Source organism: Melanerpes formicivorus, unplaced genomic scaffold (genome assembly GCF_026170545.1).
Source record: "Melanerpes formicivorus ecotype bairdi unplaced genomic scaffold, bMelFor1.0.p_v2 SCAF_29, whole genome shotgun sequence".
Taxonomy (NCBI): domain Eukaryota; kingdom Metazoa; phylum Chordata; class Aves; order Piciformes; family Picidae; genus Melanerpes; species Melanerpes formicivorus.
In genome coordinates this window covers 2,785,261-2,799,855 of record NW_027142381.1, presented here as the reverse complement: position 1 = coordinate 2,799,855, position 14,595 = coordinate 2,785,261, and the positions used below count along the sequence as shown (strand labels likewise).

Here is a 14,595-nt window from a genome sequence, read left to right as displayed (position 1 = left end):
AACCCTGACCATTCCAAGATTCCATGATTCTACAACAGCCCTGAAAAGGGCTGAAATTCCGCTTAGAGATGTATCCCAAACCTCCTCCTCCTCCTCCTCCTCGCTGGGAACCTGAATAAAGCTGGCACAGTGTTTTAGATACCGGCACCCACAATTGCTTCCCCATGATTATCTCAGATGGGGAGTAGCCATAAACAGAAAGACTATTATGCAAACCTTTCCTAGTCCAAACAGTTGTCTTTTGAAGCCAATGGTTTCCTTTGCCCCAGTCAAGATTGTTTTAAATGAAACAAAAATTATGTTTCACTGCTTCTCTGCATTGTCTTTGTTTGTCATGAGCCTTCCATACAGCATGATCACCTGGATTTCCTTCAGTTCAATATCTAGCTACTGTTCTTTGCCTCTTTTTTTATGGGCCCTTGTATCACAGTCTCACAGTATAACTAAGGTTGGAAGAGACCTCGAGGATCATCGAGTCCAACCTGTCACCACAGACCTCATGACTACACCATGGCACCAAGTGCCACATCCAATCTCCTCTTGAACACCTCCAGGGACAGTGACTCAACCACCTCCCTGGGCAGCGCATTCCAGTGACAAACGACTCGCTCGGTGAAGAACTTCCTCCTCACCTCGAGTCTAAACCTCCCCTGGCACAGCTTGAGACTGTGTCCTCTTGTTCTGGTGCTGGTTGCCTGGGAGAAGAGGCCAACCCCTTCCCGGCTACAACCACCTCTCAGGTAGTTGTAGAGGGCAATGAGGTAACCCCTGAGCCTTCTCTTCTCCAGGCTAAACAACCCCAGCTCCCTCAGCCTCTCCTCACAGGGCTGTGCTCAAGGCCTCTCCCCAGCCTTGTTGCCCTTCTCTGGACACGTTTAAGTGTTTCAATGTCCTTCTTAAACTGAGGGGCCCAGAACTGGACACAGGACTCAAGGTTCAGTCTAACCAATGCAGAGTACAGGGGCACAATGACTTCCCTGCTCCTGCTGGCCACACTATTCCTAATGCAGGCCAGGATGCCATTGGCCTTCTTGGCTGCCTGGGCACACTGCTGGCTCATGTTCAGGCGGCTGTCAATCAGCACCCCCAGGTCCCTCTCTGTTTGGGAGCTCTCAGCCACTCTGACCCCAGCCTGTAGCTCTGCATAGGATTGCCGTAGCCAAAGTGCAGCACCTGGCACTTGGACTTGTTGAATGCCATCCCATTGGACTCTGCCCATCTGTCCAGTCACTTGAGGTCCCTCTGCAGAGCCTTTCTACCCTCTAACTGACTAACATCTGCTCCTAACTTGGTGTCATCTGCAAACTTGCTGATGACTGACACAACCCCCTCATCCAGATCATCAATGAAGATGTTAAAGAGGACAGGGCCCAGTACTGATCCCTGGGGGATGCCACTGGCGACTGGCTGCCAGCTTGTCCACACCACACATTATTAAGTGTGGATTTCCAAATGTTGGAACATGGAACCCTGAGTTTTGGTACTCACTTTTTGGGACTATCCATCTAATCTTAAGAAATAGGCAGTTATTTCCCCACAAAATCCTGTGCACAGCCAACTGCTATAGCAGTGTGCAGAGACAGCTCAGTTCCACTTCAGGCTGCATTCAGAAGGCAATCCCTTGTGCCTTGCCTGGGGTTTCACATTGAGGAAACACTTCTTACATCTAGATCCAGAAGGAAGCACCAGGCCCAGGGTGGGATTTGGGCCAGCTCAGTCTGGTGTCTGCTCCTGTGTCTTGCAGTTGTTTCACTCAAGATGGGGAGGTGAAGAGATCCTTGGGTTGGCATTTACTGCTGAAGGTGTTCTTCTGGGAAGTGTGCTGCATCTGGGAGTCTGCTTTGTTGCTTATGTCTGTCTTGAATGGGATTGCCTCCCACGTGGCAAGCAAGCACCCAGGTGCCTTGCTGAGGGTAGGAGGGATGGATGAAGCAGAAGAACTCATGAGTAAACTGTATTGCCAAAACTTGGCACAGGCTTTCACTTCCAACCCTTCTTTTGTGTTACTCCTTTACTGTTTGAGAACTAATTGGGGTTCAAGCACCTCCAATTGTCTCTGGTTTTAAGCTGTGCTCTTTTGATGCCTGGCCAGTGTGGTGGATGGTTGTGTATCCAGATATATTGCTTCTGGAGAAACATCTGTTCTTAGCTGAGCACTCTTCCCCTTTTTGAATCTGTGCCTAGGTGACTCAGATCCAGCTGTCCCCTTTTTCTGATGGAAAGATGGAGAACAGAGTGTTTTGATCATCTGAAGTGGGCTTTCACATTGTGCATTCCTGGGATGCTTTCCTTGGTTGTGGGAACAGACAGAAGCATTCATCTAGCCTGAAAAGACTGCAGGCAGAATCTAGTGGAGATCCAGAAAATCCTTGTCATCTGTGTCCTCTTGGAAAGGGAAGAAGACCGAAACAAACAGAGCTGGTGGCCTGGGAGTATCCAGAGGGGCAGCTGGAGTTTTCTCCAGTGTCTGGAGAAATCTGCATTTCCATGAAGTTATAGGGAAGGGCAAAGCTTACAGGTTGTGCAGGTAACAGAGGGAGTAGGAAGGAGCAACCTGCTTGTGTGGCACGTGTGCCATCATGTTTGGCTGTGCTCAGCATCTGCTGCTGGAAACCTTTCTCTGAAGGGCTCCGTTAATAGAGGCTGAGGGTACGATGCAGGAGCTCAGGGCAAGTTGTTATCTCTAATGGAGCAGGGCAGTGCCCTGTGGAGATGCTGGCCTCTGTCCCAGGCTGAGGATAATTCTGCAGCACAAAAGCTGCACCACTCAGCTGGGAGCTAGCGTGGGACTTGGATGGCTCTGAGCAGCGTTGCTCTGGGTGGTGAAGATGACCTAATGGTGGCGTTCAGAAAAGCTCCACAGTCAGTGGTCAGAGCTTCCTAAAGCTCTGCTCTTACATTTTTCATGTTGAAGTGGAGGGGAAAACTAGGGACAAAGGGAGGAGTATCTGTCCCCAGCAGCAGGCATAGCCTTCTTTAAAAATACCCCAGAGGTACTTTCATCTCTGCATTTATGGTAAAGTTTCCTCAAGTTCATCCTCACTGCCCTGTGTGCTAATGAGTATGCAGCTAGACACTAAGGCCTTTTCCCCTCTTTCCTGGCTTTGGTCAGTCTGCAGCTCATGGAGGTGAGAATGACCCTTTGCCTGCATGAGTTAGACCCCATGAGAGCCATTTCAATGAGTGTGTCTGGGCAGGGGTATCTGCTGAGGGGCCTGGAGCACCTCTGTGACAAGGAAAGGCTGGCAGCCCTGGGACTGTTTAGCCTGGAGAAGAGCAGCCTGAGAGGGGGTCTTTTCACTACTGATCAATATCCAAAGGGTGAAGGGCAAGAGCAATAAGGTCTCCTCTGAGAAGAGGAGGCTTAGAGGAGACCTTCTTGCTGTCTACAACTACCTGAAGGGAGGTTGTAGCCAGGAGGGGGTTGGTCTCTTCTCCCAGGCAGCCAGCACCAGAACAAGAGGACACAGTCTCAAGATGCACCAGGGGAGGTTTAGGCTGGAGGTGAGGAGAAAGTTCTTCACAGAGGGAGTTGTTAGCCACTGGAATGTGCTGCCCAGGGAGGTGGTGGAGTCACCATCCCTGGAGGTGTTCAAGAGGGGATTGGACGTGGCACTTGGTGCCGTGGTTTAGTAGTCATGAGGTGTTGGGTGAGAGGTTGGACTTGATGATCTTTGAGGTCTTTTCCAACCTTACTGATTCTATGATTCTGATCTGGCTGTGATGCAGGGTGGTGCTTCAGAGGTTTTTGAATCTGCTGTGTGGTGTGGGGACTCCAGTGAGCATGGCTGGCAGCTAGTTGTGGTGATAAAAGCAGCTGGCTGCTCTGAGGGCAGCTTCATTAGCAGCCTGTGGAGTTTGTTTGGTTTTCAGCATGAGGATGTTTGAAAGCAAATGTGTTTGCATAAGGGTTTCTGGCAGAAATCTTTAGGCAGTGGGAATGGACTTTCTCTTATTTCTCTCTTCCTGTGTGAAAATTAAATCCAGGCCATCCTGAGAAGGAGCAGAATATCACAATATCCTGTGGCTTGTCTGGCCAGCTGATCTGCAGGAATAAAGAGTAGTGCAGGGAGAATAAACTGAAGGTCTCTGTCTGTAGATGAGCACAAAACAGAGGGGCAGACCAAATTCTCTGTCTCCGTGAAGTCTGGGTGGTTCTGGCTCTGGGCAGTTAGGGATCCAGAGACTCCTAACAGAGGCCTGAGAAGCTGTAAAATATTTTTACTTTGTTTTGGCATCCTTCCCTGCTTAATTTTTTTTACTACTGCTGGTTTTTTTTTTTACCCTTCCCCTGTGTCCTTTAATCCTTCCCCATCCACGTTCCTGGTTGTGGATTCAAGAAGCCACCATGGTTTGTCCAAAAACAAAACCCCAGCATCCCCAGCTTGCTTAATCCCAAACCTTGTAACCAAAAAGTGGGACCTGGGCAGGGAGATGTGTAAACCAAGAAGTTGAGGGCATGTTGTGAAGAGAGCAGACCTGCAGGTTGAAGGCAGTGGAGGTGGGATGAGGCCTTTGGTAGAGCACATCACCTGCCAGCAGAAGGGCTGGAAACTGGGTTGCTCTGTGTAAAATCAAAGCCAGCCCTGAGCAAAATGTGTCACATGAGATGGAGTGGGTGGGAAGGGAGGTGTCTGGTGGCTTGACAGATGGGAGGAACCAGGCTGATCAGTGTTTCTCACCTCCACTTTCTGTTCCTTGTCTCCCTAGTTTATGCTAAGCAGCTGGAAGCTGCAGTCTCCAAGGCCAGCTCTGACAGCATCTGGTCCTTGCTGGCTGTTTTCTCTTTTCCTTAACAGGGGCTGCTTGCTCCTGTGCATCGTTCCTGCTGCTGGTGATGTGATCAAACCATCCTGCTTCTCATAAACAGCCCTGACCTCTGTGTAAGCTGCTTAGGTGGTGCTGTCTGCAGGTGTCTGAAGCCACCCCAGGTGTGGAGCACCCTTCTTGGGGCCCATGGAGAAGTGGCTTGTGATCCCTTGGGTTTTCACTGAGGCTCCCTCCCCAGGCTGGCTCTGCTGAGCCCTCCTTGCTTTGTCTCTCTAAGCTGGTGTGGGACGGCTGACTCTTCCTGCTGAAACACTTTGGTGTCTCAGATATTTGTGACCCCTCAGGAATACACTTCTGGAATTCTCCTTGTGGTTTTTCCTCCTCTGTGTCTGCCTGCAGCTTTCCCTGGAGCCCTGCCAGCCCTGCCCTTGCTCTGACCCAGCCTGTGTTGAAATCTTTGCTCATGCCTTAATCACTTCCCGTCCCTGCTGTGGCAATTCCCCCCTCGCAGCATCTGTAAGTCTTTGCTGTGCTAATTCTCCCGAGTGCTTCCTGCGGTAGGCTGCCTCCTTCCTTGGCCTGGGAAGCAGGTCTGGGTGTCCCCCAGCTTCTGGCTGCTCCTTGGTTTGCTCTCTTTGCAATTCCCTCTGCTGTTACATCAGCATTATCCCTGGCTCATGCTGCTGTCACCTTCTTCCCTCCACATCCAGCCTGCTCAGTCAGCCAGCCTCAGCTTCCTTTGGGCTGAAAATCTCCATTTTTGGATTGGTTGTTTTTTTTTTTTCTTGATCCATTAGGAATGTTTTTGCATAGCTTTAAAAGCCACTTAGTCATTTCCTTTATTTTTCTTCTCTTGCTTGAGGAGTTGTGTGCTCCTTAATGCATCATCCTTGCAAGGAATTTGGAGGTTTTATTGTGTTTACCTACCAGGGCACAGGGCAGGGTTGTGTGATTCCACTAATGAGTAGTGGATACAGTCATGCTTTGGTTTCAGAAAGAGGTTTTTTTTTCCAGTCTTACTGCAAATCCATGGGGTCAGATGCCCTTTTTCTCTAACAAGGTTTGGGATTTGTCCTTAAGGAAGGGACAGACTGAAGGAGTTGGGGCTGTTCAGTCTGCAGAAGAGAAGGCTCCGAGGTGACCTAATTGTGGCCTTCCAGTATCTGAAGGAGGCCTACAGGAAGGCTGGGGAAGGACTTCTCAGGATCTCAGGTAGTGATAGGACTAGGGGGAATGGAATGAAGCTGGAGGTGGGGAGATTCAGGCTAGATGTGAGGAGGAGGTTCTTCACCATGAGAGTGGTGAGACCCTGGAATGTGTTGTCCAGGGAGGTGGTCGAGGCCCCGTCCCTGGGGGTGTTTAAGCCCAGGCTGGATGAGGCTCTGGGCAGCCTGATCTAGTGTGGGGTGTCCCTGCCCATGGCAGGGGGGTTGGAACTAGATGATCCTTGTGGTCCCTTCCAACCCTGAATGAAACTGTGAAACTGGAAGTCCCATCTTGAACACTGGCCTCTTCCTTCCTCCTCTGGTCGGTTTGGAGAGGCTGCCCTGAAGTCTTGTGGAAATGGGGGCCGTGCTCCAAAGGGTCATTAGTGTGCTTTTGGTAAGGACTCTGACAGCAGCTGAGACTTTAGAGCTTAAAATCAGTCAACAGTTTCAGTCACTTAAATCCAAAGTGAACTGCAATTCCTGTTCAGTGGTTCTGTGAGGTTTCATCTTTGGTTCAGAACTCCTGGGTGAAAGTAAAACTAAGCCTGGGGAAGAGAATGTGTCATTAGGGTGGGAGATGAAGGCAGTGATCCCCCTTGTTTTACAGGAGAAGTGGTGAAAGGTCCTGACTCTCCTAGGGATGGAAGGAAGAAGCTGAGCAGTGCTTTCTGGCAGGCTGTTTGGGGCTCTCTCACCCGTTCTCTTACTTGATTTCTCTGTGCTTTCCCAGCTCTGTGACAATGGAAGAAGAGGTCCAGCATCGAGAAGCCTGAACTGTGATACCAGGGCAGCTCTTTGAGGCACTGCTCACACGAGCTTGAGCTCCAGGAGGCAGCAAACATGTTGAAACCAAGTGGACTTAAAATCCCTGGCAGGGCTGGGAAGCACTCCAGCCCGGTGGGACGGACGTCAGGGACCACTGCTGCTGCTGTCACCACTGGCTCAAAAGAAGGTAAGGACTTGATTTGGTAGGACATGAGCTCACCCAGGTGAGCTGGCTTAAAGGGAAGGGCCTACTGGTGCCAGTGAAATTCCCCAGCTGTACATAGATTGGTCATTTGCATGGATTAAAACCAGTGTGGTAGGGTGAGTCAATGGCCTCCCTCTCCCAAGTGACTCAAAGACCAGGCAGGTTGTGGAGTGTATGGAGACAGATGGATCTTCTGGTGTGTAGGGGTGACAGAGAGAGGTGCTGCTCCTGTCCTGCTTGTTTGTGTATGCATACCTGTACAGACACCAATATTTGAAGAGCTGGTAATAGTCAGGCAGATGGGAACCTCACCCATGACCTTAAGTGCTGTCCTATAGCCATTGCTTCTGGCCTGTGATAATGCAAGAGCAAGAACCAGGCACTTAAGGTGATTTCTGCTGTGCTGATTACCTCAGATTAGTGCCTTTGTTTGAACACAATAATTTGAAGCATAGGAATGTAAATAATGACTTACCTAGACCTATACACACAGCTTTGCTGCCTGCTGATCTTAGGTCCAGTGTACACCTCAGCTGGCCAGGCTGCCATTATGCAGCATAATTAACACTTCAAAAGTGTTTGAGGTGTCTTTTTGCTAAGACTCATTGTTTCTTCTGGCTTCTTTGACTGCTGAGCTGTGGGGTTTTGGGTTGGCTGGTTGGTTTGGTTAATTGGATATGATTTGGCAAATGTTCAAGGTGTTAACTTTTGTATGCAGTGGGTTTTGTTTCGCTCTGCTCAAGGCTTTTCTGTTGATTCTGAGCCAAAGCACCAGGATGAGGTGTGTCCTGTCAATTATGTGTTAGGCTTTGAGAATGTCACTGGTTGCTTCATGAAATATGCCAGCCTCTTGTCCCATAATAATTCAGGCCACTACCTGCATGCCTGGTGACTCTGCTCTGTGTTTTAATCCCCAAAATGCAGAGTGCTTGGGAGAAGCAGGAAAGCCTTGTACCTCTAAGCACAGGGCATAGAATTGGTCAATATTTGCTGTGGTGTGCTATGACAAATTAGTGAGTCTGCAAACATGAGGGTCATTAGGCAACACTGTCTCATCAGGGGATTGCAGAAGTGGTATTTAAACAACCCCCTCCCCCCATCTCTGAAAGTTCTGTTGTTTTGGGGCATGTGTGCCTCTCCCCTGAACATCCCCTGTTGAGATGGTGTTGCAGGACACCCATTCTAAGACCCTGCTTGCTGCTGAGACACTCTGGATCTGCTCCATTATTACATACCAGGGGCTCTGCTTTGAGTAGAATAGAATAGAATAGAATAGAATAGAATAGAATAGAATAGAATAGAATAGAATAGAATAGAATAGAATAGACCAGACCAGACCAGGTTGGAAGAGACCTTCAAGATCATCATGTCCAACCCATCATCCAACACCATCTAATCAACTAAACCATGGCATCAAGCACCCTATCAAGTCTCCTCCTAAACACCCCCAATGATGACAACTCCACCACCTCCCTGGGCAGCCTATTCCAATGGGCAATCTCTTTCTCTATGAAGAATTTTTTCCTAAGTCCAGCCTAAACCTCCCCTGGTGCAGCTTGAGACTGTGTCCTCTTGTTCTGGTGCTGGTTGCCTGGGAGAAGAGACCTTCAGCTGAGCTTTCTCTTCCTCTTCTTTCAGTGGCAGACAGAGTATGCATCATCTCTCCCAGTCAGCTCTGTAAGGTCTGTCCTAGAACAACATTGTAAAAGCCCTAGTCTTCCCTTGGGTTTGTGCACATGTGCAAGGTCTTACTTGAGGGGTCAGCCACTGCATGACATCATGAACTGAGTTCCAGATCCTTTGGTGTAATGCAGCACTGTAGGGAGTGGAGCAGCATTGAATCATAGAATCAACAAGGTTGGAAAAGACCTCAAAGATCATCAAGTGCAACCTGTCCCCCATGACCTCATGACTACTAAACCATGGCACCAAGTGCCACATCAAATCCCCTCTTGAACACCTCCAGGGATGGTGACTCCACCACCTCTCTGGGGAGCACATTCCAATGGCTAACAACTCTCTGAGAGAGTTGTTAGCCATTACTCTTTCTTGGCTGAGGACTTAGCCCTAGATGTAGAGACAAACTCTTGAATTGCCCTTTTCTGTGTTTGGGTGGATTTTATTGCCAGAAAGACTAACTTCTTAATCCAGTATCCACATCAAAGGTGCTGAAGTCTTCATGGGTGTGTTTGGCAGAGGGAAGTGCAAACTGACACAGGGAATTCTTAGGGTAAGGTTTGGAGGTTTGGCCTTTTATTTTGAAGTGACCCATTTCTCTGTTATCATAGTATCAGTCAGGGTTGGAAGGTACCACAAGGATCATCTAGTTCCAACCCCCTGCCATGGGCAGGGACACCCCACACTAGATCAGGCTGGCCAGAGCCTCATCCAGCATGGTCTTAAACACCTCCAGGGACAGGGCCCCAACCACCTCCCTGGACAACCCATTCCAGGGCTTCACCACTCTCATGGTGAAGAACCTCCTCCTCACCTCCAGCCTGAATCTCCCCACCTCCAGCTTCATTCCATTCCCCCTCATCCTATCACTACCTGAGATCCTGAGAAGTTTCCTTCTTGCTTCTCCTAGTGCTTAACTCTGACAGAAATGAACTGGAAGGACTCCATGGAGTGAGCATTTAGCTCCCAGTTGTGCATCCCTCGTGGTGCTTCATGCTAGATTGATAGTTCCAGTGTGACGTGGGGCTCGCTTTCAGTTGATTTTTATCACTTAAAAAATACCCAACCAACCCAAAACAAGGGGAAAGACCTAAGGCCTGTCTTCCCTTTGGAGGCTCTGCACAGAGGCAGCTGGGCAGACACAGTCAGTGAGTGTGTTTGGTCTCAAAGAGCCAGGCAGCACCGCCAGCCAGCACCGGCGCCCGCCGCTGCCTTTCCGCTGAATGCTGCACTTGTTTGCTGGAGCTTCTTTGTGCCTTGTGCAGCCCCAGCCATCTGTCACTGAGATAGATCTGCAGCAGAGCTGGCCTAGCGTGGGCAGGATCTGCTCCAAACTGAGTCTGACCTTTGCCTGAGAAGTTCTAAAATGAGTTTTATGTCTGGAAAAAATGTGTGCTGGGAAGGGGAGAAGCTTCGGGATGATGCTTTGGTGCTGTGCAGCCAGGGTGTTATGAGCTGTGCTGCTGCTCCTCTGCCTCCCAAGATGGTGCAGAGGGCTTTCAGGAGTTGTGGAGCTGCTGGAGCAATCACAGCACTGAGCTGTTCCTTCCTAGGTGAGAACAGAGCACCAGGGTGTGCTAGATGGGTAGCTGCAACAGGACGTGCAGCACCCTCTTTGCCATCCACCCTACCATCACCACCTTGCTCTGTTGTCCACACTGAGGTGGTATCTTCCAGACTGGGTGTCAACAGAAGGTGCTGGCTCTCCAGTGGTACCTGAGAGTTGTCAGAGAGCCAATAGATGCAAATGAATTTTGAAAAGCTTCACACTTTCTTCCTCCTGCCTTCCCATAAGCTGATCAGTCTTGCCTGCAGGAGTGCAAGCACATGGACCTTTGCTTCGTTCTTAGGCTGGAGCACACAAAGATGCTTTGGTTTCTGCTTTGTGCTTTCTCTTTCCCCCAGCACTCTGTTCATAGTCTTGTGTAGGAAGTCAAGTGCCTCTCATCCATCTCTCTCCCTTTCCCAGGCAGTGGAGATTGTACCTTGTTAAACACTTCCATGTGCTCTTGACAACTTGCTCTTGTGTAACAGAGCAGAGGGCTGATGCAGATGTAAGATGCTCTGTGTGTATCCATGTGGAATTTCATGATTCATGCCTGTAGGTTGCAACAGAGACCAAGCATGATGTAGTCTGGCTCAGTCTGTCAGAGTTATTTCTCATGAAAACTTATTTGGAGCCCCTGTTTCCTTCCACCTTGTGGAGTGTCCTCTTTGAACTCCCCTGGAGAGGCGAGTCACTGTGTCTCCTACCTGAGCTGGTGCTTTCAAAACCTCACAAGGTGGTGTTCTGGGGTGGGTGCATTGGTTTCTTGTGGACAGGGCCTTTTGTTTTTGTCAAGTAAAGCTGAAATGGTCATTTCCACTGAAATACAATGGAAGACTGGCACCTGGTGTGGATTCTTGGGAGAAAACTAGCCTTGCTGAGTGGTGTCCGTGCTGACTGTCCCCCTCTGTCTGTCCCATAAAGCTGGAACAATGGAAAACTAAATTGTGCTGCTTTGTGGTAATGCTTTTCCTTAAATCCAGACTGAAAATTCATCTCTAGCCCTTGCAGAAGAGGATTTCCCACAAATGTGTTGGCTTGTTTCCCATGCTTCAAGTCAAAGTACTATTCCCAATCCCTTGTGCAAAAGGTGTGGGTCACTGGTAAAGGGCTCAGTATAATGTTTGGATTTCTGGCTGCTTCCAGAGCTCATGTGTCTTGATTTCTTTCCCACCCTCCTCCTGGAAAAGCTTTTGCCTGGAGTTGCAACAGGGAGAGAGAATGGAAGCTGTGATGAATGGGTCCACACAGCCCTCCCAGCTGGTGGAACAGGTGAAAGCTGCTGGGAATGGAAGTGTTCACATTTCAGAGTGGGTTTTTGTCCGCTCAGAGCAGCATTGGAGTGACTTGGTTAGAGGAGAAACTCTTGCCTTCCACACTGTGTCTTTCTGCTTCCTATGGGTCTTAAATCTCTTCTGCAACTTAAGAATTCTGGTCAAAAGGGAAGGAAAAAAAAAATACCAAAAAAAAGAGGAAAATTAGTATTTGGAGATGGAGCTGGGCAAGACAGGTTGGACTTGATGAACCTTGAGGTCTTTTCCAACCTTACTGATTCTATGATCAAGGCTGCAAGCAAAAAAGGTGACTGGCTCCATAGGGCAACTAGAATATGTATGGTATGAGCCTGAGCTCTGCTAGTTAGTGGGGTGGTTTAGTTGTGCTTGGTTTCTGGTTGCTAATCAGCTGAGGCTGGTTAGGTGCTGGACCTTGAAAGATCATAGAATAATAGGTGGGGGTTGGTCTCCTCTCCCAGACAACCAGCACCAGAACAAGAGTCTCAAGCTCCACCAGGGGAAGTTTAGGCTGGAGGTGAGGAGAAAGTTCCTCACAGAAAGAGTTGTTAGCCATTGGCATGGGCTGCCCAGGGAGGTGGTGGAGTCACCGTCCCTGGAAGTGTTCAAAAAGGGATTGGACATGGCACTTGAAGCCATGGTTTAGTAGTCATGAGGTGCTGGGTGACAGGTTGGACTTCATGATTTCTGAGGTCTCTTCCAACCTTATTGATTCTGTGATTCTGTGATGGTTACTGCTGTGCTGATGGGATGAGTTTCACAGTGCTCAGCTGTGGTCAGAGCTGTCAGCCCAGCCTGAGTGGGATCAGCTGCTCCTATCATTGGAGAATAAGGAGAAGAGGCCAGGAGAGGGTTGGACAGAGTGGACTACATAGGTTGCCTCTCTTTGCATTTAGAGGTTTCCTTTGGCTATTCTGTGGCATAATCTTTTTATCAGGGATGAATCTGGCTATGAGTCTCTCAGGGTGCAGAAGGAGTTAACTTTGCTTTCAGATTTGTTATTTAGAAATGCAGTTACCTTCTGAGGGCTGCTTCTGGTTTCAGAGACTCAGCAATTCGATATGGATAGATCTCTTTGTGTACATCTAGAGCCTTCCTTTAATGAGCTCTACCTGCATGAATTCTGCTGGAGGAGTCAAAAATCTCTTCATCCCCTTAGCAGCTGTAAAATCAGAGCCTAGTTCTTACCTTCCCCAACAGGAAATCTTAATTCCTTTGTAGTTATCTGCAACAGGGTTAAGAGCAGCATCTTGGCAAATTAACCTGGAAGTCAGCTGCTTGCCCCTCAAGTTTCTCAGGATTTTGTTGGAGTAAATGGGCTGGATGCATAGCAATAAGAAGTCTTTTCTGTTGCCTCTAGGATTATGTTGCAGTAAAACAGAGAGAGGGAAGGTGTCATAGAATCATAGGGTTGGAAAAGACCTCAGAGATCATCAAGTCCAACCTAATACCTCCTGGAACTAAACCATGGCTCCAAGTGCCCCATCCAGGCCTTTTTTGAACACCTCCAGGGACAGGGACTCCACCACCTCCCTGGGCAGCACATTCCAATGGCCAGTTACTCTTTCTGGGAAGAACTTTCTCCTCACTTCAAGCCTAAACCTCCCCTGGCAGAGCTTGAAACTGTGTCCTCTTGCTCTGGTGCTGGTTGCGTGGGAGAAGAGACCAACCCCCACCTGGCTACAACCTCCCTTCAGGTAGTTGTAGAGAGCAAGAAGGTCTCCCCTTCTCTTCTCCAGGCTAAGCAACCCCAGCTCCCTCAGCCTCTCCTCACAGGGCTGTGCTCCAGACCCCTCCCCAGTCTTGTTGCCCTTCTCTGGACATGTAACAAAAGACCTTTCCTAAGAAATTGCCCAAAAGAAAACAATACAGCAACCCTAAAATGGTGTTAACCCAGGGCTAGGGGAGACTCACAAGACTCACAAGATTGTCATGTCCTCTGTCTTCAGGATCCTGCATGTATCCTCCAGTGTTCCCCCATTTTTGTTAGCCTTATCCCTGGAGGTTTTTAAGGCCAGGTTGGATGTGGCTCTGAGCAACTTGAGGTAGTGTGAGGTGGCCCTGCCCATGGCAGGGGGGTTGGAACTAGATGATCCTTGAGGTCCATTCCAACCCTAATACCCTGAAGGGAGGTTGTAGCCAGGAGGGGATTGGTCTCTTCTCCCAGGCAACCAGCACCAGAACAAGAGCACACAGTTTCAAGCTGCACCAGGGGACAGTTAGGCTGGAGGTGAGGAGAAAGTTCTTCCCAGAGAGAGTTGTTAGCCATTGGAATGTGCTGCCCAGGGAGATGGTGGAGTCACCCTCCCTGGAGGTGTTCATGAGGGGATTGGATGTGGGCACTTGGTGCCATGGTCTAGTCATGAGGTGTTGGGGTGACAGGTTGGACTCGATGATCTTGGAGGTCTCTTCCAACCTTGGTGATTCTGTGTGATTCTGTGAATTCTGTGATTCTCAACACACATTTCTTGCTCAAACATCTCAATAGACCTCAACACAAGATGTGTCCTTGATGAAGAATTCATGGCTCAGTAACCAGGGAGCTCGGGGCAGATTGTTCTCAGGTAATCACTGATGGTTTGGCTATGTCTTACCATAGACCTGCTTTTCTTTTTAAATCAAACTGTAAGAAAGAGTGCAGAAGCTGTCTGGTTTTGCGACCAGTCTCTTCATTCTCATTCTGAAACAAGCAGGGGGGGGGGGAAAAAAACCCCACAACACAAAACTACTGTTTTGTCCCAAAACAAAAGAAATAGGGATTGCAGTGTCCGGAGCAGCTGATTGACTGGCACAGGCCTAGGGAGCTAATTCTTCTCTATTCAAAGGCTTTGTGGCTCTTGATTAATATTAACTTGGGGTGTTGTGCACTGGTGAATGGAGAGAAAAGACCCCACATGGTGGGGCCAGGGGCTGCTATTATTTCTAGCAAACGTTTGGTTTGGCTGTTTTGCTTCAGGCCTGGCGGAGCGCTCGGTATTGTCAGCTCTCATCTGAGCCCTGTCCTCAGTTAAATCCATGCTGCAAGCATGAATGGATCTTCCTGCAGTGGGATTAGGGAACCCTTGCTGGAAAGGCACCACTGCTTGCTCCAAGTTTGATGAGCTCGTGTTTTATCTTTGCTGTGTGCACAGC

At 49.1% G+C, this 14,595-nt stretch overlaps 1 protein-coding gene across 8 annotated transcripts in view; it reads left to right on the top strand.

Moving 5' to 3' along the window:
* The window catches only part of CLIP2 (CAP-Gly domain containing linker protein 2), a 112,962-nt gene that overhangs the window by 40,579 nt on the left and 57,788 nt on the right, over positions 1-14,595 (top strand). For 7 of the 8 annotated variants that reach the window (XM_068154468.1, XM_068154466.1, XM_068154471.1 and 4 more), the window contains exon 2: positions 6,709-6,930. In XM_068154468.1, coding sequence (XP_068010569.1) covers positions 6,819-6,930 — 112 coding nt within the window. In that variant the 5' untranslated portion in view covers positions 6,709-6,818. Of the gene's footprint in view, positions 1-3,113; positions 3,129-6,708; positions 6,931-14,595 lie in introns of those variants that run through there. The other variant, XM_068154469.1, reaches the window with a different exon arrangement.